General features: G+C 47.3%; 1 protein-coding gene across 1 annotated transcript in view; it reads left to right on the top strand.

The window, feature by feature from the left end:
* Positions 1–4,119: 4,119 nt before the first annotated feature.
* Positions 4,120–25,639, top strand: part of ATP5ME (ATP synthase membrane subunit e) — a 28,724-nt gene continuing 7,204 nt past the window's right edge. The window contains exons 1-2 of the mRNA XM_069740104.1: positions 4,120–4,284; positions 19,423–19,477. Of these exons, the coding sequence (XP_069596205.1) occupies positions 4,135–4,284; positions 19,423–19,477 (205 nt within the window). The 5' untranslated portion in view covers positions 4,120–4,134. The remainder of the gene's footprint in view (positions 4,285–19,422; positions 19,478–25,639) is intronic.

Raw genomic sequence — 25,639 nt, forward strand, 5'->3', positions numbered from 1 at the left:
ACTGCTCCATTATGGTTTATGGCCCCCATAAGATGCTCCATGGTATATGCCCCCGTACACTGCTCCATTATGGTTGATGGCCCCCATAAGATGCTCCATGGTACATGCCCCCGTACACTGCTCCATAAAGGTTGATGGCCCCCATAAGATGTTCCATAGTATATGCCCTCGTACACTGCTCCATTATGGTTGATGGCCCCATAAGATGCTCCATAGTGTATGCCCTGTACGCTGTTCCATAAAGGTTTATGGCCCCCATAAGATGCTCCATGGTATATGCCCCTGTACACTGCTCCATTATGGTTTATGGCCCCCATAAGATGCTCCATGGTACATGCCCCCGTACACTGCTCCATAAAGGTTGATGGCCCCCATAAGATGTTCCATAGTATATGCCCTCGTACACTGCTCCATTATGGTTGATGGCCCCATAAGATGCTCCATAGTGTATGCCCTGTACGCTGTTCCATAAAGGTTTATGGCCCCCATAAGATGCTCCATGGTATATGCCCCTGTACACTGCTCCATTATGGTTTATGGCCCCCATAAGATGCTCCATGGTACATGCCCCCGTACACTGCTCCATAAAGGTTGATGGCCCCCATAAGATGTTCCATAGTATATGCCCTCGTACACTGCTCCATTATGGTTGATGGCCCCATAAGATGCTCCATAGTGTATGCCCTGTACGCTGTTCCATAAAGGTTTATGGCCCCCATAAGATGCTCCATGGTATATGCCCCTGTACACTGCTCCATTATGGTTTATGGCCCCCATAAGATGCTCCATGGTATATGCCCCCGTACACTGCTCCATTATGGTTGATGGCCCCCATAAGATGCTCCATGGTACATGCCCCCGTACACTGCTCCATAAAGGTTGATGGCCCCCATAAGATGTTCCATAGTATATGCCCTCGTACACTGCTCCATTATGGTTGATGGCCCCATAAGATGCTCCATAGTGTATGCCCTGTACGCTGTTCCATAAAGGTTTATGGCCCCCATAAGATGCTCCATGGTATATGCCCCTGTACACTGCTCCATTATGGTTTATGGCCCCCATAAGATGCTCCATGGTACATGCCCCCGTACACTGCTCCATAAAGGTTGATGGCCCCCATAAGATGTTCCATAGTATATGCCCTCGTACACTGCTCCATTATGGTTGATGGCCCCATAAGATGCTCCATAGTGTATGCCCTGTACGCTGTTCCATAAAGGTTTATGGCCCCCATAAGATGCTCCATGGTATATGCCCCTGTACACTGCTCCATTATGGTTTATGGCCCCCATAAGATGCTCCATGGTACATGCCCCCGTACACTGCTCCATAAAGGTTGATGGCCCCCATAAGATGTTCCATAGTATATGCCCTCGTACACTGCTCCATTATGGTTGATGGCCCCATAAGATGCTCCATAGTGTATGCCCTGTACGCTGTTCCATAAAGGTTTATGGCCCCCATAAGATGCTCCATGGTATATGCCCCTGTACACTGCTCCATTATGGTTTATGGCCCCCATAAGATGCTCCATGGTATATGCCCCCGTACACTGCTCCATTATTGTTTATGGCCCATAAGATACTCCATAATATATGCCCCCGTACACTGCTCCATTATGGTTGATGGCCCCCATAAGATGCTCCATTGTATATGCCCCGTATGCTGCTGCAATATATATAAAAAAAATACCATACTCACCTATCGTCGCTGGGCGCCGAGTGCTGGGGGGCCTGAGCAGGCGGGGACACCGGCGCGCTGTGGGGGTCAGGTGACGGTATCGCCGCTAGTTCAGGCCCCCCAGCACTTGCTATATTCATCTGGTCCCGTTCCACCGCTGCGCGCCGCCATCTTTCGGGTCGTCTGGCTGTGACTGGTCAGTCAGAGGGCGGCGCGCATTAAGCGCCTCATCGCGCCCTCTGAACTGAACGTCACAGGCAGAGGACCGGGACATGGAGACGGAGCCGCACGCAGCGCTGGAACGGGGGACAGGTGAATATAGGCCGATACTCACCCTCCTTGCGCGTCCCTGCTTCTCCGTTGGAGATCGCGGTGTGCGTTCAGTGTTTACGCATACCGCGATCACCTGGGAGCGTCACTCTGTGGGGTCCAGACTGCGCCGGCGCTTGCGCAGTCTATAAAGGCTTCGGACAGAGTGACGCTCCCAGCGTTATATTATAGATATAGTGTGTATATGAGGAGGGACTCAGCACATTGTGGACTGAGGATGGATTAGTTGTTGCTGCTGCGGGTAATATAAAGTGATTTTAGGCAGAACCTGTGCTGAGATCTAGCACAGCTCCAATCATATAGCGTTACACTGGTTTCACTCTAGCATCTTTCGCATTGCGTGTGACAATGGCTGCACACGGATCCGTTTACGTCTCCTTTGCCTTTCTGTGGTGACAGATGGGCCTTGCGTGTGCATCTAGTTGTCAACGTTTTCCCACGGATCCGTGTATCTGCATATTTTACCAGAAGCACAAAAACGCAGCTTGCTGCAGTTTTGTGTCGTCTGAAAAACACGCAGGGACAGGGACACGGACGGACCCGTGGCTACACGTCTGCAGTTACCATGGAGCACGGATCCAGGACACGCGCGGATCCATATGACTACGTGTGCAGGGATCTGTTATGCGGGACTGAGCATGCTGGGAAGCAAGGGATGTGCTGTATGGGAACAGGATGCAGACATAATGTAGACTCCGCTCCACAGTGCCGGCGCCAGAGCTTGGATTTCACATGCGAGACACGGACGTGTTTCTCGCATGTGTGACTCCGGCCTAACATGGGGATCCTGGTTAGGGGCCGCACGGGGGGGCTCTGCCTGCACACTAGCGCTTTGGTGCGTTGTGATGTGTAGCAATCCTGATGCATCCCGATCCAGATTACATCTCTATACTTAACATAGGGACGCATGGACCTGCGTTTGCATCAGGATTTTTCATGTGCTCCCAAAACGCGGCTTGTTGCGAATTTTGGGTGTTAAAAAAATCTGCAGACATCCTGATCAGGAGAATACGGATGCAGATAAATTGTGTCCAAGAGGGAATGACTGCACCAATGTGCAAAACCGCCACATATTAGAGAGTAAGGCTACTTTCACACTAGCGTTTTCTGCAATCCGTCACAATGCGTCGTTTTGCAGAAAAAACGCATCCTGCAAAAGTGCTTGCAGGATGCGTTTTTTCCCCAGACTTGTATTGACGACGCTTTTGCGACAGATTGCCACACGTCGCATCCATCGAGCGACGGATGCGTCGTGCTTTGGCGGACCGTCAGGAGCAAAAAACGCTACATGTAACGTTTTTTGCTCCTGACGGACCGCTTTTTCTGACCGCGCATGCGTGGCCAGAACTCCGCCCCCACCTCCCCGCACCTCACAATGGGGCAGCGGATGCGCTGGAGAAATGCATCCGCTGCACCCATTGTGCAATGCGTTAAACGCTAGCGTCGAAATCTCTCCCCGACGCACTGCGACAGGGAGATTCTGACGCTAGTGTGAAAGGAGCCTAACACGTTAACACTACAAGGAAGCAGCAGGCGCTGTTCACAAGAGCTGACAATCTGAGGAAACAGCAATGCAAAAAAACAGTCTGTGCTGCGTCACTAGATCGTATACAGGGGTATAATGAGGCCCTCACTGTGCAGGCACACACCTGGGATGATGACAGTGTAAAATGCATTTTTATTTAAAAAAGAGCCGGCTCGTTATGGTGAGCGGAGCCGAAAGAGCCGGACTGCCCATCACTAATGGGCGCAGGGAGGACCGGGCAGGAGCGCAGACATTGTAGGCTCAGCCACACTATGACGGTGAAATGCACAAGTATAAGGGAGAGGCCGGGAGGCGGGGCGTCAGTGAGCCGGAGCAGGGAGGCGGGGCGTCAGTGAGCCGGAGGCGGGGCGTCAGTGAGCCGGAGGCGGGGCGTCAGTGAGCCGGAGCAGGGAGGCGGGGCGTCAGTGAGCCGGAGCAGGGAGGCGGGGCGTCAGTGAGCCGGAGCAGGGAGGCGGGGCGTCAGTGAGCCGGAGCAGGGAGGCGGGGCGTCAGTGAGCCGGAGCAGGGAGGCGGGGCGTCAGTGAGCCGGAGCAGGGAGGCGGGGCGAGGGTGAGGGAGGGCGGAGAGGCGGGGCAATGAGGCCTCACGCTGTCCCAGGAACATCCGGTGACGCGAACAGACGTCACGTTACACTCCGCCTTGTTATCCCAGGCTGCTCCGCTCTCACAGTGTCACTTGGAGGAGACAAGATGGTTCCACCGGTGCAAGTGTCCCCGCTCATTAAGGTGAATACTTGTGCAGCAGGCCCCTGTGTGACCCTGTGGTGGCTGGTGTCGGCGCCTGCAGCAGGCCTCTGTGTGACCCTGTGGTGGCTGGTGTCGGCGCCTGCAGCGGGCCCCTGTGTGACCCTGTGGTGGCTGGTGTCAATGCCTGCAGCAGGCCCCTGTGTGACCCTGTGGTGGCTGGTGTCAATGCCTGCAGCAGGCCTCTGTGTGACCCTGTGGTGGCTGGTGTCAATGCCTGCAGCAGGCCCCTGTGTGACCCTGTGGTGGCTGGTGTCAATGCCTGCAGCGGGCCCCTGTGTGACCCTGTGGTGGCTGGTGTCAATGCCTTCAGCGGGCCCCTGTGTGACCCTGTGGTGGCTGGTGTCAATGCCTGCAGCGGGCCCCTGTGTGACCCTGTGGTGGCTGGTGTCGGCGCCTGCAGCGGGCCCCTGTGTGACCCTGTGGTGGCTGGTGTCAATGCCTGCAGCGGGCCCCTGTGTGACCCTGTGGTGGCTGGTGTCAATGCCTGCAGCAGGCCCCTGTGTGACCCTGTGGTGGCTGGTGTCAATGCCTGCAGCAGGCCCCTGTGTGACCCTGTGGTGGCTGGTGTCAATGCCTGCAGCGGGCCTCTGTGTGACCCTGTGGTGGCTGGTGTCGGCGCCTGCAGCGGGCCTCTGTGTGACCCTGTGGTGGCTGGTGTCAATGCCTGCAGCAGGCCCCTGTCTGACCCTGTGGTGGCTGGTGTCAATGCCTGCAGCGGGCCCCTGTGTGACCCTGTGGTGGCTGGTGTCAATGCCTGCAGCGGGCCCCTGTGTGACCCTGTGGTGGCTGGTGTCGGCGCCTGCAGCGGGCCCCTGTGTGACCCTGTGGTGGCTGGTGTCGGCGCCTGCAGCGGGCCCCTGTGTGACCCTGTGGTGGCTGGTGTCGGCGCCTGCAGCGGGCCCCTGTGTGACCCTGTGGTGGCTGGTGTCGGCGCCTGCTTCAGGCCCCTGTGTGACCCTGTAGTGGCTGGTGTCGGCACCTGCAGCGGGCCCCTGTGTGACCCTGTAGTGGCTGGTGTCGGTGCCTGCAGCAGGCCCCTGTGTAAAGGTACCGTCACACTAAGCGACGCTGCAGCGATACCGACAACGATGTCGATCGCTGCAGCATCGCTGTTTGGTCGCTGGAGAGCTGTCACACAGACAGCTCTCCAGCGACCAACGATCCCGAAGTCCCCGGGTAACCAGGGTAAACATCGGGTTACTAAGCACAGGGCCGCGCTTAGTAACCCAATGTTTACCCTGGTTACCGTTGTAAATGTAAAAAAACAAACACTACATACTTACATTCCGGTGTCTGGTCATGTCCCTTGCCATCAGCTTCCCGCACTGACTGAGCGCCGACCGTAAAGTACAGCGGTGACGTCACCGCTGTGCTCTGCTTTACGGCTGGCGCTCACCAGTCAGTGCGGGAAGCTGAAGGCGAGGGTCATGACCAGACACCGGAATGTAAGTATGTAGTGTTTGATTTCTTTACATTTACAACGGTAACCAGGGTAAACATCGGGTTACCAGCGGCCCTGTGCTTAGTAACCCGATATTTACCCTGGTTACCAGTGAAGACATCGCTGAATCGGCGTCACACACGCCGATTCAGCGATGTCAGCGGGAGATCCAGCGACAAAATAAAGTGCTGGACTTTCCCCAGCGACCAACGATCTCCCAGCAGGGGCCTGATCGTTGGTCGCTGTCACACATAACAATTTCGTTAACGATATCGTTGCTACGTCACAAAAAGCAACGATATCGTCATGTGACGGTACCTTAACCCTGTGGTGGCTGGTGTCGGCGCCTGCTGCATGGGAGGAAGGGATGCCGCCATTGTTTCCTGTAGTATTGCTTGTCTCCTTCCCAGGACCCTGTACTGTGTGACAAGCTTAGAGGCCATAGTCTTAAGGATGTGTGTAGACGGTCAGTAATTGACAGCACCTTGGACGTAGCACATGTCCTTTGCATCTGTAAAGCGCTGCCGGCTATTGAACGCAGGTGATTCTGCATATGTTCACTGAACCGTGCGAAATCACTGCGACAATACGTTACATAGTTTCATAGTTATTAAGGTTGAAGGAAGACTTTAAGTCCATCTAGTTCAACCCATAACCTAACATGTTGATCCAGAGGAAGGCAAAAAAAAACCATGTGGCAAAGAGTAAGCTCCACATTGGGGAAAAAAATTCCTTCCCGACTCCACATACGGCAATCAGACTAGTTCCCTGGATCAACGCCCTAACAAGGAATCCATTATATATAACCTGTAACATTATACTTTTCTAGAAAGGCATCCAGTCCCCTCTTAAATTTTAGTAATGAATCATTCATTACAACATCATACGGCAGAGAGTTCCATAGTCTCACTGCTCTTACAGTAAAGAATCCGCGCCTATTATTATGCCTAAACCTTCTTTCCTCCAGACGTAGAGGATGCCCCCTTGTCCCTGTCTCAGGTCTATGAGTAAAAAAGATCATCAGAAAGGTCTTTGTACTGTCCCCTCATATATTTATACATTAACATAAGATCACCCCTTAGCCTTCGTTTTTCCAAACTAAATAGCCCCAAGTGTAATAACCTATCTTGGTATTGCAGACCCCCCAGTCCTCTAATAACCTTGGTCGCTCTTCTCTGCACCCGCTCTAGTTCAGCTATGTCTTTCTTATACACCGGAGACCAGAACTGTGCACAGTATTCTAAGTGTGGTCGAACTAGTGACTTGTATAGAGGTAAAATTATGTTCTCCTCATGAGCATCTATGCCTCTTTTAATGCATCCCATTATTTTATTTGCCTTTGTAGCAGCTGCCTGACACTGGCCACTGAATATGAGTTTGTCATCCACCCATACACCCAGGTCTTTTTCATTGACGGTTTTGCCCAGAGTTTTATAATTAAGCGCATAGTTATACATCTTATTACTTCTACCCAGGTGCATAACCTTACATTTATTTTATTATTATTATGCATTTTTATAGCGCCATTTATTCCATGGTGCTTTACATGTGAAAACGGGGCAAATATAGACAAATACATTAAACATGAGCAGATAACAAGGCACACGGGTACATAAGGAGGGAGGACATTTATCCCCATTAAAGCTCATTTGCCATTTATCAGCCCAAGCTTCTAGTTTACATAAATCATCCTGTAATATAAAGTTGTCCTCCTCTGTATTGATTACCCTGCAGAGTTTAGTGTCATCTGCAAATATTGAAATTCTGCTCTGAATGCCCCCTACAAGGTCATTAATAAATATGTTAAAAAGAAGAGGGCCCAATACTGACCCCTGTGGTACCCCACTGCTAACCGCTACCCAGTCCAAGTGTGCTCCATTAATAACCACCCTTTGTTTCCTATCCCTGAGCCAGCTCTCAACCCACTTGCACATATTTTCCCCTATCCCCATTATTCTCATTTTATGTATCAACCTTTTGTGTGGCACCGTATCAAAAGCTTTTGAAAAGTCCATATACACTACGTCCACTGGGTTCCCTTGGTCCAATCCAGAACTTACCTCTTCATAGAAACTGATCAAATTAGTCTGACATGAACGGTCCCTAGTAAACACGTGCTGATACTGGGTCATGAGGTTATTCCTCTTCAGATACTCCAGTATAGCATCCCTTAGAATACCCTCCAGGATTTTACCCACAGTAGAGGTTAAGCTTACTGGCCTATAATTTCCGAGTTCAGTTTTTGTCCCCTTTTTGAATATTGGCACCACATTTGCTATACGCCAGTCCTGTGGTACAGACCCTGTTATTATGGAGTCTTTAAAGATTAAAAATAATGGTCTATCAATGACTGTACTTAATTCCTGCAGTACTCGAGGGTGTATCCCATCCGGCCCGGAGATTTGTCAATTTTTACCCTTCGCCACGACAGCACCCACTTTGAGAGAGGGACCCACCCATAGGAACAGGAAACCTACAGAGATAAAAGGGCGGTCCCCCTCTCCTCCTCAGTTGGTTTCCTGTTCCTATCGGAAATCCCTGGAATACCTACAGATGGAGGTGGTTGGAGCACCTCCGCTTTTCTTTCCTACCTGAGCCTATGCACCCGCCTGTGTGGTTCTCTCGGTGACAGCAGGGGCTGCGGCATCAGAAGCAGCGGCGGGGGAGCCACTGCATGCAGCCTCCCCCCTCGTCTGAGTACGGGCCGGCAGGTTCCGGGCATGGAAGTCCGGCCTTTGGAGGGAGCGTGTGCATGGGGGCCGGTTCCGGACGTTCTAGGAGCGGCGCCGACCCTGACGCGCAAGTAAGTCTGCGCTGCTTCAATTGAACCGGAAGTGGTTGGAGCACTTCCGGTTCGTGGGGGGCGGCGCGCTGCTGGGAGCCGCGCGATTCAAATGTGAGGCCGGGACGCAGAGCTGGTGCTCAACATGTCGTTCCCGGCAGAGAGTGAGCTTCCACTGGTAGTGGAACACGACAGCGCTGATAAAAGCAGCGCTAAAAGTTCTAAATCTTCAGCGAAAAAGAGTGGTCGTTCCATGGAGGGATCTGACACTCACAGAAGTAAATCAAGGAGTACGGATACAGTACTCAGACCCCGCACAGCGTCTCCTCCTCCAAGACCGGTATGATAATGGAAATTAAGGCTTCACTGGGTGAGTGTTACAAAAAATCCTCTACCTATAAGCTGATTCCTTCCTTCTCTGATCTCCCCTAGGCTAAGAAGACCAATAAGTCTAAACATAAAGAGTGTGCTTTGTGCACGCAGCCCTTGCCGGACACATATCCTAAAAGGCTGTGTCAGTCCTGTATAAGTCAAACCTTACAGGATGAGGCGGCTGTTACAGCCACAAGTATTAGAGCCATAATACGGCAAGAAATACAGTCTCTGGGATCAGGGTCCATAAAAAACATGATAATAAACGCCAGTCTCCTGACCCCAGTTCAGAATCTGAAGAGGGCTTAATTTATTCATCCAACACCTCAGAATCATCTCATAGTTCCTCTGAAGATGAAGGTGGAGCATGTTTTTCCGTTGAAAGCATTGACAGCCTTATAAAATCCATCAGAAATACTATGGGGTGCCCAGACACTAAAGGAGCCAAATCTGCTGAAGATATTATGTTTGCAGGTCTGGGTCATAAAAAGAGACGAGCTTTTCCAGTAGTCTCTGCCATCAAGGACCTGGTAAAGAAAGAATGGGACAAACAGGGGAAGGGGTTTCTCCCGTCCTCTTCTAAGAGGAGTTACCCCTTTAGCGATGAGGACTTAGCAGTATGGTCTAAAGTCCCAAAAGTGGATGCAGCTGTGGCATCCACCTCGAAACAGTCATCTCTTCCTGTGGAAGATGCAGGAATCTTGCTAGATCCCTTAGACCGCAAAACAGAGGCTCTCCTGAAAAGATCCTGAGAGACGAATACAGGAGCTTTCAAACCGGCCATATCAGGCACGTGCACAGCCAGGTCCCTATTAGTCTAGCAGAAAAAGACCAAATTAAGAGATTTTTTATGAAAATTCTCTACCATGCTCGCAGCCCTGGTGGGGGAGCCTCTCAGAGAGAAACACAACTATAAATCGGACACTCCAAAGAGCTGAATTTACAAAGAAAGATTGGAGTTCATGTCCATAAATAATAACAAATTTTTATTGAATTTACAGCAATTATACCCTAAGTACAAAAACATATCACATACACAATCACATAAATATAAGAAACATCAGAAACAAAGAAGAGTGGTGGTAGCAAAAAGATGGAACACAACACACTGCGTGGAGAAACCTACTGCTCACAAATTTTTTTCCTTTAAAGTGCATAGTGCAACTCATACCTGGTCCTAGGATCGAAGCACTGTAATGCTTCCATAAAGGGTCAACTCACGTACTACATAAGGTACGCCGGGCCCTGCGCACAGGCACCGGAGACCGACAGTCAAAGTACGCCGCTAAAAAAGTACGCCCATAATCCTTACCCAGATGACAGCAGTGAGGATGCTCCACGCAGTGGCCCCTACGCGCGTTTCGCGTCAGCTTCTTCAGGGGGCCCTGTCGGTCTCCGGTGCCTGTGCGCAGGGCCCGGCGTACCTTATGTAGTACGTGAGTTGACCCTTTATGGAAGCATTACAGTGCTTCGATCCTAGGACCAGGTATGAGTTGCACTATGCACTTTAAAGGAAAAAAATTTGTGAGCAGTAGGTTTCTCCACGCAGTGTGTTGTGTTCCATCTTTTTGCTACCACCACTCTTCTTTGTTTCTGATGTTTCTTATATTTATGTGATTGTGTATGTGATATGTTTTTGTACTTAGGGTATAATTGCTGTAAATTCAATAAAAATTTGTTATTATTTATGGACATGAACTCCAATCTTTCCCTATTAGTCTAGGTAGACCAACTGGAGCAACAAGTAAGAGGCAAGGTCTCAAGAGATGAAATCCTCCAAGCTTTGCCACTGATTAAAAGTGCCACGGCATTCTTAGCTGACGCTTCAGCGGACTCTCTCCGTTTAGCAGCGAGGTCAGCAGGTCTGGTCAATGCAGCTCGGCGTGCCCTTTGGCTCAAAGGATGGAAGGGAGATGCTCAGTCAAAAACTAGACTATGTTCAATCCCATGCCAGGGTGAGTTCTTGTTCGGAAAGGTCCTAGATGACCTACTTAACAAAGCTGGAGAGAGAAGGAAAGGCTTCCCTAAACAGTTTCTTCCTTCTTACAGGAGAGCGTTTAGAAGACGGCCATTTAACAGGAGGAGGCCGTACGAGCCACAAAAAGATCGCTGGAAATCAAAAGACACCAAGCCAAAAGGTGCCGTATATAGTAACCCCGAAACATCTAGGCGGGGGCGATACTATCAGTAATGAAATCCCAGTTGGTGGCAGACTGAAGTTTTTTTATCATAAATGGGAAGAGATAACATCAAATCAGTGGATTCTCCGTCTAATAAAAACTGGACTAAGACTAGATTTCTGTAAATTACCACAGGATAACTTTGTAGTAACATCATTAAAAGCGCCGGAACAACAAGAAGCGCTTCAGTTAGAAAGTCTGAGCCTTTTGGCTAAGAATGTTCTCATCGAAGTACCACACAGTCAGAAAGGGAGGGGATTTTATTCCCCTTTATTTCTGGTTCCGAAACCAGATGGTACTTTTCGTACTATAATTAATCTAAGAAAATTAAATTCCTTTTTGCATGGGCATACCTTTAAGATGGAGTCAATAAGATCAACCATAAAACTTTTGTTTCCTAGGTGCTTTATGGCAGGGCTGGATCTAAAGGATGCATATTATCATCTTCCAATCCATGCAGACCACCAACAATATCTCAGGGTGGCGATAAACCTGCAAGGCCGGGTCCGTCACTTCCAGTTTACATCCATGCCATTCGGCCTTTCTATGGCTCCTCGAATTTTCACGAAAGTCATGCTAGAGGTGATGGCCTATCTACGTCATCAGGACACGCTGATTGTGCCCTATTTAGACGATTTCCTAATAATTGGTAATTCAGCATCTCAGTGTGAAGAACGCTTGTCTAATACCATTTCATCGTTACAGGCTCTAGGCTGGATTGTAAACTTCAAAAAATCAAGGCTGCTTCCAGAAACTCTTCAGTCCTTCCTAGGACTACTCTTGGACTCTGTAAGTCAAAAATGTCTCTTACCAGAAGCCAAAAAATCAATCATAATTTCAAAAATCATTACAGCAAGATCTAGTCCTCGTATGTCCCTTAGAGAGGCCATGTCTCTCCTAGGTTCACTCTCCTCCTGCATTCCGGCGGTTCAATGGGCCCAATACCATACTAGGGCTCTACAACACCAGATACTCCATGCCCAGTCATATTGCCAGGAGCATCTAAATTCAAAAATTACCTTATCTGATAACGTGCTTCAATCACTTCTTTGGTGGTTGAATAAAGACCATTTGTCCAGAGGAGTCTCAAGGACAATTAGATCCTCTAAATTACTCACTACTGACGCAGGCCCAGAAGGGTGGGGAGCCCATCTAGACCAAAATATAGCCCAAGGTCGCTGGAATGCTTTAGAGATTCAGCAGTCTTCCAACTGGAAAGAACTAAATGCAGTATATTATACTTTGAAATTTTTTCTTCCCCAGCTTCGTGGTTCTCATGTCAAGATCCAATCGGACAACACAACTGTCGTCGCATATTTAAATCGGCAAGGCGGAACACGATCGGGAAGTCTGATGTGTTCGGCGGCAGAAATATTCGATCTAGCAGAACCCAATTTCCTTTCTCTCATGGCTGTCCATATCAGAGGAATAGAAAACTTAAGAGCCGACTTCCTAAGTCGTCACATGCTCCGCCAGGGAGAATGGACCCTCAATCCTCGCATATTCAAAAACATAGTGGACATATGGGGTCTTCCGCAGATAGACTTGTTTGCAACCAGGAGCAACAGGCAGGTACCAATGTTTGCTTCCCTGAGTCTGGCAGATCGTCCAGATATAGTAGACTCACTCCAGTATCCTTGGAATTACGATCTAGCCTACGCCTTCCCACCAATGATGCTAATTCCATTGGTGGTCAAGAAAATAAGAGAAGAAAAATCGAGGGTGATTCTGATAGCTCCATTTTGGCCGAAGAGGCCCTGGTTCTCCTGTCTTCGAGCGATGTCAGTTTGCGATCCATGGATTCTGCCAATGACACCAGATCTACTCTCCCAAGGTCCATTCTACCATCCACAAGTGAAGGGCCTCCACCTCACGGCGTGGAACTTGAGAGGCAGATACTGACTTCGAGAGGGTTCTCTCAAGAGCTAATTAACACACTACTGTTAAGCAGAAAAAAGTCTACAACTATAATATATAGTAGGATATGGAGAAAATTCCTCGACTTCTATACAAAACCTTTTTCCAGCAAGGTCCCTATTAATGCTATCCTTGAATTTTTACAAAAAGGCCATGAGCTGGGGTTATCAGTCAATACTTTGAGGGTTCAAGTATCTGCCCTGGGAGCCCTTTATAGTGCTAATATTGCTGCTAATAGATGGATAAAAAGATTTATTAGAGCATGTGAAAGATGTACACCTGTACATGTCCCACGTTTGCCTCCCTGGGATTTGAATTTAGTCCTAGATGCCTTAACGGGACCTCCCTTTGAGCCCTTGCATTCTATCCCTTTAAAAAATATTACATACAAGGTAGCTTTATTAATAGCCTTGACCTCTGCCAGAAGAGTGGGAGATATCCAAGCTCTTTCCATAGATCCTCCGTTCCTAATGACATATCAGGACAGAGTAGTTCTCAAACCCGATCCTTTATATCTCCCTAAAGTAGCTACAAAATACCATAGATCCCAAGAAATTTTTCTACCTTCCTTTTATGATAATCCAGCAAATTCAGAGGAGGAGATGCTACATATGTTGGATGTAAAAAGAGCGGTCCTGAGCTACATAGAGAGAACCCAGTCCTACAGACAGAGTAGGGCTCTGTTTGTCTCTTTTCAGGGTCATCGAAAAGGCTACGGGGTCACAAAAGCTACCTTGTCTCGATGGATCAAAGATGCCATCTGTCTTGCATACTTGTCAAAAGGCAAAGATCCTCCAGAGGGAGTAAAGGCGCATTCAGCTCGAGCCGTATCATCCTCATGGGCGGAGAATAAAGACATCTCCATCGAGCTTATATGTAAGGCCGCAACCTGGTCGTCGCCTTCAACATTCTATAAACACTATAGACTTGATCTGTCTTCCACCTCTGACTTGGCATTCGGGAGAGCCGTCCTTAGTACGGTAATCCCACCCAGGTGAAGGTTCTCTGGAAGTCTCTCAAAGTGGGTGCTGTCGTGGCGAAGGGTAAAAAGCCGGATTACGTACCGGTAATGCCCTTTTAATGAGCCACGACAGCACCCTGTCACTTCCCACCCTTGTAGATATGTATGTTTATTAATACTAAAATATTCGCATGGGTGATTATAGATATGATAAGATATACTTGTAATTAAGGATGTACACTAATTTTAACAACGGCGGTTCCTCTCGTACTCTGAAAAACAACTGAGGAGGAGAGGGGGACCGCCCTATTATCTCTGTAGGTTTCCTGTTCCTATGGGCGGGTCCCTCTCTCAAAGTGGGTGCTGTCGTGGCTCATTAAAAGGGCATTACCGGTACGTAATCCGGCTTTTTTAGACTCCAAAGTACTTCCTGCTGGGTTAAGCAGGTAACACTGAATGGGGAATTTTTGTTATCACTGATCATATTATCTGCCATGGGATTTTCTTGTGTAAATACTGATGAAAATAAGTCATTTAGCTTATTGGCTTTTTCCTCATCCTCATCCACCATTTCACCCAGGCTATTTTTAAGGGGGCTGAAGTTTAGTGTCCTTGTAACCCCTCTACTACACATCTTATTAAAGGATACATGAAAACTTATTATTTTGTGATCGCTATTACCCAAGTGACCCCCAACCCTTACATTTGCTATGCGGTCTGGCCTGTTGGTTAATATTAGGTCTAGCAGTGCCCCCCTTCTTGTTGGGTCCTGAACCAGTTGTGAAAGGTAATTGTCTCTCATAGTTGTCAAAAACCGATTACCTTTGCTGGAACTGCAGGTTTCTGTTCCGCAATCTATTTCAGGGTAGTTGAAGTCCCCCATAATAATGACTTCTCCTTGAGTTGCAGCTTCATCTATTTGCTTTACGAGGATATTCTCCATTGCTTCCATTATTTTTGGAGATTTATAACAAACCCCTATCAGTAATTTATTATTTTTTCCCCTTATCTCCACCCACAGGGATTCTACATTTTCATTAAATTCACCTATATTATTGCGCAGGATGGGTTTTAAGGACGATTTTTACATATAGACACACACCTCCCCCTCGCTTATCTGTACGGTCATTTCTGAACAGGCTATAGCCCTGCAAGTTAACAGCCCAGTCATGGCTCTCATCCAGCCATGTTTCAGATATCCCCACCATGTCATAATTATGCTCCAACAACATTAATTCTAATTCGTCCATTTTGTTGGTGAGGCTTCTGGCATTAGTATAAATGCACTTGATGTTCCTCTCTGTACCTTACTTGTACGATGGACTCCTCGCCAGAGACAGACTACACCTCAACAAACCTGGGAAACACACATTCGCCAGAAGACTCGCTACACTCATCAGGAGGGCGTTAAACTAGAAGAAGAGGGGACGGGAAGAAAAACATTAGACTTGAACAAAGAAGATCCAGGAAAACATACTCAGAAGGGAGGTAAGAACATTTCTAAAACAATCCACAGCGAGGAGATTGGAACAAAACAAAATCCTCTAAACTGCATGCTTGCAAACGCCAGAAGCCTGACAAACAAGATGGAAGAACTAGAAGCAGAAATAACTACAGGTAACTTTGACATAGTGGGAATAACCGAGACATGGTTAGATGAAAGCTATGACTGGGCAGTTAACTTACAGGGTTACAGTCTGTTTAGAAAGGATCGTAAAAATCGGAGAGGAGGAGGGGTTTGTCTCTATGTAAAGTCTTGTCTAAAGTCCACTTTAAGGGAGGATATTAGCGAAGGAAATGAGGATGTCGAGTCCATATGGGTCGAAATTCATGGAGGGAAAAATGGTAACAAAATTCTCATTGGGGTCTGTTACAAACCCCCAAATATAACAGAAACCATGGAAAGTCTACTTCTAAAGCAGATAGATGAAGCTGCAACCCATAATGAGGTCCTGGTTATGGGGGACTTTAACTACCCGGATATTAACTGGGAAACAGAAACCTGTGAAACCCATAAAGGCAACAGGTTTCTGCTAATAACCAAGAAAAATTATCTTTCACAATTGGTGCAAAATCCAACCAGAGGAGCAGCACTTTTAGACCTAATACTATCTAATAGACCTGACAGAATAACAAATCTGCAGGTGGTCGGGCATCTAGGAGATAGCGACCACAATATTGTACAGTTTCACCTGTCTTTCACTAGGGGGACTTGTCAGGGAGTCACAAAAACACTGAACTTTAGGAAGGCAAAGTTTGACCAGCTTAGAGATGCCCTTAATCTGGTAGACTGGGACAATATCCTCAGAACTAATAATACAGATAATAAATGGGAAATGTTTAAGAACATCCTAAATAGGCAGTGTAAGCGGTTTATACCTTGTGGGAATAAAAGGACTAGAAATAGGAAAAACCCAATGTGGCTAAACAAAGAAGTAAGACAGGCAATTAACAGTAAAAAGAAAGCATTTGCACTACTAAAGCAGGATGGCACCATTGAAGCTCTAAAAAACTATAGGGAGAAAAATACTTTATCTAAAAAACTAATTAAAGCTGCCAAAAAGGAAACAGAGAAGCACATTGCTAAGGAGAGTAAAACTAATCCCAAACTGTTCTTCAACTATATCAATAGTAAAAGAATAAAAACTGAAAATGTAGGCCCCTTAAAAAATAGTGAGGAAAGAATGGTTGTAGATGACGAGGAAAAAGCTAACATATTAAACACCTTCTTCTCCACGGTATTCACGGTGGAAAATGAAATGCTAGGTGAAATCCCAAGAAACAATGAAAACCCTATATTAAGGGTCACCAATCTAACCCAAGAAGAGGTGCGAAACCGGCTAAATAAGATTAAAATAGATAAATCTCCGGGTCCGGATGGCATACACCCACGAGTACTAAGAGAACTAAGTAATGTAATAGATAAACCATTATTTCTTATTTTTAGTGACTCTATAGCGACAGGGTCTGTTCCGCAGGACTGGCGCATAGCAAATGTGGTGCCAATATTCAAAAAGGGCTCTAAAAGTGAACCTGGAAATTATAGGCCAGTAAGTCTAACCTCTATTGTTGGTAAAATATTTGAAGGGTTTCTGAGGGATGTTATTCTGGATTATCTCAATGAGAATAACGGTTTAACTCCATATCAGCATGGGTTTATGAGAAATCGCTCCTGTCAAACCAATCTAATCAGTTTTTATGAAGAGGTAAGCTATAGGCTGGACCACGGTGAGTCATTGGACGTGGTATATCTCGATTTTTCCAAAGCGTTTGATACCGTGCCGCACAAGAGGTTGGTACACAAAATGAGAATGCTTGGTCTGGGGGAAATTGTGTGTAAATGGGTTAGTAGCTGGCTTAGTGATAGAAAGCAGAGGGTGGTTATAAATGGTATAGTCTCTAACTGGGTCGCTGTGACCAGTGGGGTACCGCAGGGGTCAGTATTGGGACCTGTTCTCTTCAACATATTCATTAATGATCTGGTAGAAGGTTTACACAGTAAAATATCGATATTTGCAGATGATACAAAACTATGTAAAGCAGTTAATACAAGAGAAGATAGTATTCTGCTACAGATGGATCTGGATAAGTTGGAAACTTGGGCTGAAAGGTGGCAGATGAGGTTTAACAATGATAAATGTAAGGTTATACACATGGGAAGAAGGAATCAATGTCACCATTACACACTGAATGGGAAACCACTGGGTAAATCTGACAGGGAGAAGGACTTGGGGATCCTAGTTAATGATAAACTTACCTGGAGCAGCCAGTGCCAGGCAGCAGCTTCCAAGGCAAACAGGATCATGGGGTGCATTAAAAGAGGTCTGGATACACATGATGAGAGCATTATACTGCCTCTGTACAAATCCCTAGTTAGACCGCACATGGAGTACTGTGTCCAGTTTTGGGCACCGGTGCTCAGGAAGGATATAATGGAACTAGAGAGAGTACAAAGGAGGGCAACAAAATTAATAAAGGGGATGGGAGAACTACAATACCCAGATAGATTAGCGAAATTAGGATTATTTAGTCTAGAAAAAAGACGACTGAGGGGCGATCTAATAACCATGTATAAGTATATAAGGGGACAATACAAATATCTCGCTGAGGATCTGTTTATACCAAGGAAGGTGACGGGCACAAGGGGGCATTCTTTGCGTCTGGAGGAGAGAAGGTTTTTCCACCAACATAGAAGAGGATTCTTTACTGTTAGGGCAGTGAGAATCTGGAATTGCTTGCCTGAGGAGGTGGTGATGGCGAACTCAGTCGAGGGGTTCAAGAGAGGCCTGGATGTCTTCCTGGAGCAGAACAATATTGTATCATACAATTAGGTTCTGTAGAAGGACGTAGATCTGGGGATTTATTATGATGGAATATAGGCTGAACTGGATGGACAAATGTCTTTTTTCGGCCTTACTAACTATGTTACTATGTTACCTCTATTCTTTCTTAAATTATTAACTGTTCTAACCCCACCCCCCATGCCACCGCCACCCCCAACTTCCTTATTTGTGCCCAGGTCTCTATCTGCACTATCTTCCCCTCCTATAAAATAAATACCCTCCCTCCCCTAATTCCTAGTTTAAACACTCCTCCAACCTTCTAGCCATTTTCTCCCCCAGCACAGCTGCACCCTCCCCATTGAGGTGCAGTCCATCCCTAGCGTAGAGCCTGTAGCCAACTGAGAAGTCGGCCCAGTTCTGCAGGATCCCAAACCCCTCCTTCCTACGCCAATTCCTTAGCCACTTATCTATCTGCCTAATCTCCCGTTGCCTCTCTGGCGTGACACGTGGTACAGGCAGTATTTCGTAGAATACCATGTTGGAGGTCCTTGCTTTCAGCTTGCAGCCTAATTCCCTGAAATCATCTTTAAGGACCTTCCACCTACTTCCAACTTTGTCATTAGTGCCAATGTGCACCATGACCGCTGGGTCCTCACCAGCCCCTCCCAGTAATCTGTCCACCCGATCAGCGGTGTTGGATATTGTACGGGTGACATTTATTTTAGAGGCATGCGTGTTTCCAAGATCAATTGCCGTGCGGCGGTCTAGAAAGACGCGCCGCATGTCCGTTCGTGGTGCCGCATGTCCATCTGTGGCGCCGATGCACATGTGGGCATGTACCAGCGGCCAACCCGCAGCGTTTACTGATCATGTGCACATGGGCAGCAGCAAATCTGTGCCCCTCCCCCCCCCAGGCACAATGCTGAAGTTGGCTTCTTAATTGCACCATTTTCTTTATTTTTGTGCACAGGTGTAATAATCAGATTGATCAATGTCCCATTCATGCAGGGACCCGGGACTTTGTTATTGTAGTTGTAGGGTGATAAACATCAACCACTTCAGACATAAGATATTACACTCATTCGTATCAGCTACAACATTCTTATTTTTTTCTCCTTTAATTAAAACTATTTTTTTTTTTCTTTCGCAAAGCATTCCCCTAACCCTTTATTATCTTTTAGTTTGCCAGATACTCTGCGCTATTGCTTGGGATTGGATATGGAAGTCTAAGGTTTTGTAAGTATTCACTTTGCCACTGAACCCGTTATTCTTTTTGGAAACTGTGTACTGACAAGCTGGCACTGGTATAGGTGCTAACAGAATGGGGAAAATACAGATCTCTTCAATTTGATTTTTCCTGGGGACTTGTACTTAGTGATTTCTTCATCTTATTAAAAGAGTAAAATTGCTAAGGGTTAAATACAATTTGCCAATTATAAAAAAATCATTTCTATTCTCAATAATTTATAATTTTTTTTCCCTCTAATTGCCAAGGTCACTGGCCACCTCCTGCAATCTATCGTCACTCTTGCTAGCAGTTTGCTATACAGCCTTGAATGCTGCACTGTTGCTTGCCATCGCAGCACTCCTCAGACTTGCCTCTGCAGCATTGGTCTAATGCTTGTAGCATCAGAGAGCGCACAGTTTAGGCCAGCAGCTCATCCATATTGCTGGGCTGGCTCATACTGTTATTCTTTAAGGAGCGTACTGCTCCCGGCAAACAGTCGGCTGGGGAGCGGTGTGATCAGCAGACAATTCACTACAGTGTCTCATGCCTACTGGTCAACCAAGTAGCAGCTTTCTGCCAATCTATACTGTGGGGTTATACAGAGCTTAGCATTCTGAGCACTACTCGATATATAGCAGAGAAGACAGTAATTGTAGCAATGTGACACTGTTCGAACCAGGGTCTCCTTACTTTAGGGGTACCCAACCTTTGGTTCTGTAGCAAAGTGTAGGTTGCAACTGTCTGCCAGCTTGGTGCATTAGCAGCACATTCAGCAAACTGCTATGAAGAATAGATGGTGACTTTTGTGATCAGTCCGGCACTTAAGAGCAGATCTGGATGTGCATAGTCTGGCATTGGGGTGGATAAATACATTAGGTGGGGTCAGAGGAGTGCTTAAAGCTGTATGTGAGAATACTGAGGTGGTACAGTGGGAACCCCTGCCTTGTGCTTTTCTGATCTTTGGCTGTTATTATACCGGTAATGATGGGGGTTCTGGATGCTACTAATGTGAGGGGGGCGGGAGCTGAATGTGGCTGACAATGCTCTGAGCTGAAAATGGCTCTGTCTGTAAGGTTGGTGACAACTGCCATACATCATGGTGATCTCAGATTACATAGTAAAAACCTGCTGCCCAGTTCCCTTTAACTACTTTACAATAATAATAATAATCTTTATTTTTATATAGCGCTAACATATTCCGCAGCGCTGTACAGTTTTTGCGCACATTATCATCACTGTCCCCGATGGGGCTCACAATCTATAATCCCTATCAGTATGTCTTTGGAATGTGGGAGGAAACCGGAGTGCCCGGAGGAAACCCACGCAAACACGGAGAGAACATACAAACTCTTTGCAGATGTTGTCCTGTGTGGGATTAGAACCCAGGACCCCAGCGCTGCAAGGCTACGGTGCTAACCACTGCGCCACCGTGCTGCCCATGATTTGATTAAGCGTGCAAATACCAGGATCCTATCTTGGCCTTAACCCAAAACATCCAAAGGTACAATGCATCATAAACTAATAACCTTTATTTTTATATAGCACTAACATATTCCGCAGCGCTTTACAGTTTGCACACATTATCATCACTGTTCCCGATGGGGCTCACAATCTAAATTCCCTATCAGTATGTCTTTGGAATGTGGGAGCAAACTGGAGACCCCGGAGAAAACCCACGCAAACACGGAGAGAACATACAACCTCCTTGCAGATGTTGTCCTTGGTGGGATGTTAACCCAGAACTCCAGCGCTGCAAGGCTGCTGTGCTAACCATGGAGCCACCTTCATGATTTAGTGTTAAAGGGCTTGTCCAGTCTTAAGCTACGAAAAAAGCACAAAGTGGAAAAATAAAACATAACTTTTAATACTCAAAAGTAGCTAAAAACAGTCACCCAAGTGAACACTTAATACGGGACCATGTCACCACCATATAAAATGGACATAGAAAGATGACAGGTCCTACACAGGATTAAAAGTTTCCAGCAATATATGCGGAATCAATCCGGGATAGAGTATCCAAAAGAAGTTGTTCAAATATGTAAGACAGCAACTAACTCTATACGACCAGACGGATATAGACACAATAAACAGTAATCAGCATGTACTGTAAAATATGCTTACTGTGCTAATAAATAAACAGGAATGGTCTCACCAATTCCGTAGGCAGGCAAAGGAGCACCAGATATTCTTTTAGTCAAGCAGATATCCGGACCATGAAGAGATGACAGTCCCTATGTCAATCCCTATTGGGCTACGATAAACTATCCCCCAAGCTCCCGCCCTTACAAGGGCAGTCCACATCTACCCCTGTAAACATATGCCCTGCACTCTCCCTGTGTTGTCCCGACGCGTTTCTTCCAAGCTCAAGTCATTAGTGGACTCGCTTGTGTGAGGAGATTAGGTGCAATTAGCAGAGGGACAAAAATCCTGCCCCCCTCTATGCTGTCCAGTCTTAAGCTACAAGCCTTAAGGTACCTTCACACTCAGCGACGCTGCAGCGATACCGACAACGATGTTGATCGCTGCAGCGTCGCTGTTTGGTCGCTGGAGAGCTGTCACACAGACAGCTCTCCAGCGACCAACGATGCCGGTAACCAGAGTAAACATCGGGTTACTAAGCGCAGGGCCGCGCTTAGTAACCCGATGTTTACCCTGGTTACCAGCGTAAAAGTAAAAAAAAACAAACACTACATACTTACCTTCCGCTGTCTGTCCTCGGCGCTGTGCTTTCCTGCACTGACTGTGAGCACAGCGGCTGGAAAGCAGAGCGGTGACGTCACCGCTCTGCTTTCTGGCTGGCCGGCGCTCACAACCAGTACAGAGAAGCACAGCGCCGGAGACAGACAGCGGAAGGTAAGTATGTAGTGTTTGTTTTTTTTAACTTTTACGCTCGTAAACATCGGGTTACTTAGTGCGGCCCTGCGCTTAGTAACCCGATGTTTACCCTGGTTACCAGTGAAGACATCGCTGAATCGGCGTGACACACGCCGATTCAGCGATGTCTGCAGGGAGTCCAGCGACAAAATAAAGTGCTGGACTTTCTGCAGCGACCAACGACATCACAGCAGGATCCTGATCGCTGCTGCCTGTCAAACTGAACGATATCGCTAGCCAGGACGCTGCAACGTCACAGATCGCTAGCGATATCGTTCAGTGTGACGGTACCTTTAAGCTGCAAATAGTGCTTACTGTAAATAGTGAGCTGATTGCCTTTGACCTGCCTACTGGAACCACTGGCATCAGCCATTAGCTCCATTACATGGTGGCTTTTCAAAGACATGTGCTATAACAGAATGAGGCCTCTTTCACACTTCCGTGTCTCCGGTAGGTGTGGTGACAGATTTCACATGTATTGGAGACACACACATAGATCCATTTAAATAAATGGGTCTGCGCACATGTCAGTGTGTCACGGACTGTGTGTTTGTGGGAAAAACACTGACATGTCCATTTTTTTATTTATTTTTTTTAAATCCGCAGCATGGACTACAAAACGTCCTTCAACTGTGACACGTAACGGCGCCTGGGAAAAAGCTGTACAGCATACGCTGTTTCCAGGCACCAGTTGCTGAAGGTAGCTTGCATCATTATCGCCTGGTTTCCTTGAGCTCAGTGCGAACAGTCGACAATGATGGGAATTGTATTCAGCACCTGCTGTGTTCATCTTGTGGCAAATAAATGTAAAAAAAAAAGCGTTGTCCGTCATAATTTTCATAACCAGCAGAGGAAAAACTCATGGCTTGATGCTGATTTTTATAATCTGGGTAAGGGGACCGCATCTCAAAAGGTTTGCAGTCTATTAATAATAGCTCACAGCTGTTTGCTTAGCTTTTACTGGTTAGTTTATGGGGAACCCCAGCAAAAAGAAATGACGTAGGGTTCACCTATAAATTCTAACCAACAAGGGTTAAACAGAGCTCTGGGCTGATAGTAATATCCTGGGAAGGGGCCTGTGATATTGGCCCCCTCCCAAGCTAACAAAATCAGCCCTCAACTGCTCCAGAAACTGCACATCCACAATATGCACCAAATCTGGCGATTAGCCTCTCTCTTCCCAGTTTCCCTGGTGCGGTGGCAAGTTGGGTAATAGAGTTGGGCTTGATATTAGCTGCTTTATGACTGCTGACATTAAGCCCAGGGGTTAGTAATGGCAAGGTGTCTATAAGATGCCCCCATTACTAGCCCTATAGTCATAGTGTAAAAAACATGCAGCCATAATAAAGTCCTTTATTTGAAAGAAACACCCCACCCCCTTTCCCATTTATCACTATAAAGATTGAAATAATAATGGGGAAAAAAAATTCCTGCTCTGTCCAACATCAGTCTATTTTGTCCAACGTAATCCAGCTCTGCTACATCTGGATTACATGGCTGAGCAGTGGCATGTTGCAACTGGTCTGCCTGATATCCAGGACACGCCGAGCTTGGGACACAGCTTCAGTGACTATCGGTAACGTCATAGAGGTGATCGCCGGTTGCTGCTGGCCGTTTCCACGCTCCGTTCAGTGTGAGCCGGCTGATGAACTTCTGTAACCTTCATGATGTTACTGCTAGCGAGAATTTTGCTGGTTATGAAAATTGCATGGAAGCCTACACCTTTTTTTTTCCCTCTAAAGTCTTTATTTTACAAGTGATGCACACTGCTAGTGCTGAATACAACTCCCATCATTATCGCATGCTCACCCTGATTTTCAGCACCTGTCGCTTGGAGACAGCGCAAACTGTACCACATTTTCTAGGCTCTGGTAGGTGCCACACGTATGTAACAGACATTGATAGCTCCGGTACTGGGAATATCGTGTGAAAAAGCCCTAAGAGTGCTACAACTTTAAAGCTAATCTGTCATTTGGATTAACCCTCCTAAGCCATCTATACAGGCACACAGATTATAGGAAGCTGAATAAAATGATACTGTGATCTGATGTCTTATTCCAGATAAATCCTCATGTTTCTTATATGTAAATGACCTCTTCCCGTCTATGTTTATTATGTTACCTGCAAGATAACTCTGCCTCCCCAAAGCTTATTTTACATGAATGGAGAGTTACCAGTGCAAGAAGACATGTAACTAACACAGAACAGGTGAAGTGGAATTCTTGCAAAAATATTTCTCTTTCCCCCCCAAGTCAGCACCGCGGAGAGAGAGGGATCTGCCCTCAGGGACAGGAAACCTACAGGTGAAAAAGGCGGTACCTCTCTCCCACATCAGTTCGGTTTCCTGTCCCTGACGGGGAACCTGCAGCATACCTGGAAAAGTCATTGTGGGATGCCGGGGTTCCGTCAGGCTGATATAGGGAGTGGGGGGGGGGGTGCCTGCCTCCGACCTGGTGTTTTTTTTTTTCTCCCCTCCGAAGGCCACGATTCTGGGGTCAGCGGGCTCCGTGCGTAGACAGGGGGAGAGGCAGTGAAGCATGGTCCAGTCTGCCTCTCCCTTGAAAAGATCTCTATGGCCGGTAATAGGGGACGGCGGTCTCCTGGCGCTATGCAGCCAGACCACATAGGGCCAGGAGGAGATGGTGGCAGCAGCTACCAACATGGAAGCGCCGCGACTTACGGGGCATCAGCAGCTGCCCAGCACTTCCGACGCTCCCTTCTGAGGGCTGGATGCCGGGATAGTGAGGCACCTGCGCCGCAAAGCATCTCTTGGTAATCCAGAGTGCGCAGGCGAAAGTAGGTGTTTCCAGGGCGGCGCACTGCATTATGGGGTAATGGATGCTGTGGCCGCTGCCTGCATGAAGGATTAAAGGGGGGCATTTGCGGGAGCCGGTGCTCAATATTCACCGTGAGTGAGCAGGCCCTGCAGTCCCCTCCTAAGAAGCACCACCAACAGCAGCACCATCGACCGCAGCAGCGACAGCAGCAAAGAGATGCCTCCTCCCAGCGTCGCAGTTCAGGATCCCAGCGCAGCAGAGGCTCCGGTGGATCCGAAATGCCAGCAGCCATTCAAGTAATGGAGACACCTCCTATGCCAGAACCGGTATTTCCCTTACAGCAGGAGGGTAAGTGATCTCCGTGAAAGTCCACCTTCTAAATGGGGTTTATTGTCGTCTTAGGGAAAGAAGTGTACCGCAAAAGTTAGGCACAGAGTATGTGCGATCTGTTCCATGGAGCTGCCCACTACATGGGTGAAAAAGCTCTGTACTATGTGCATAGAGAATACCATATGTGAA

This window comes from Ranitomeya imitator, chromosome 1 (genome assembly GCF_032444005.1).
Source record: "Ranitomeya imitator isolate aRanImi1 chromosome 1, aRanImi1.pri, whole genome shotgun sequence".
NCBI lineage: Eukaryota > Metazoa > Chordata > Amphibia > Anura > Dendrobatidae > Ranitomeya > Ranitomeya imitator.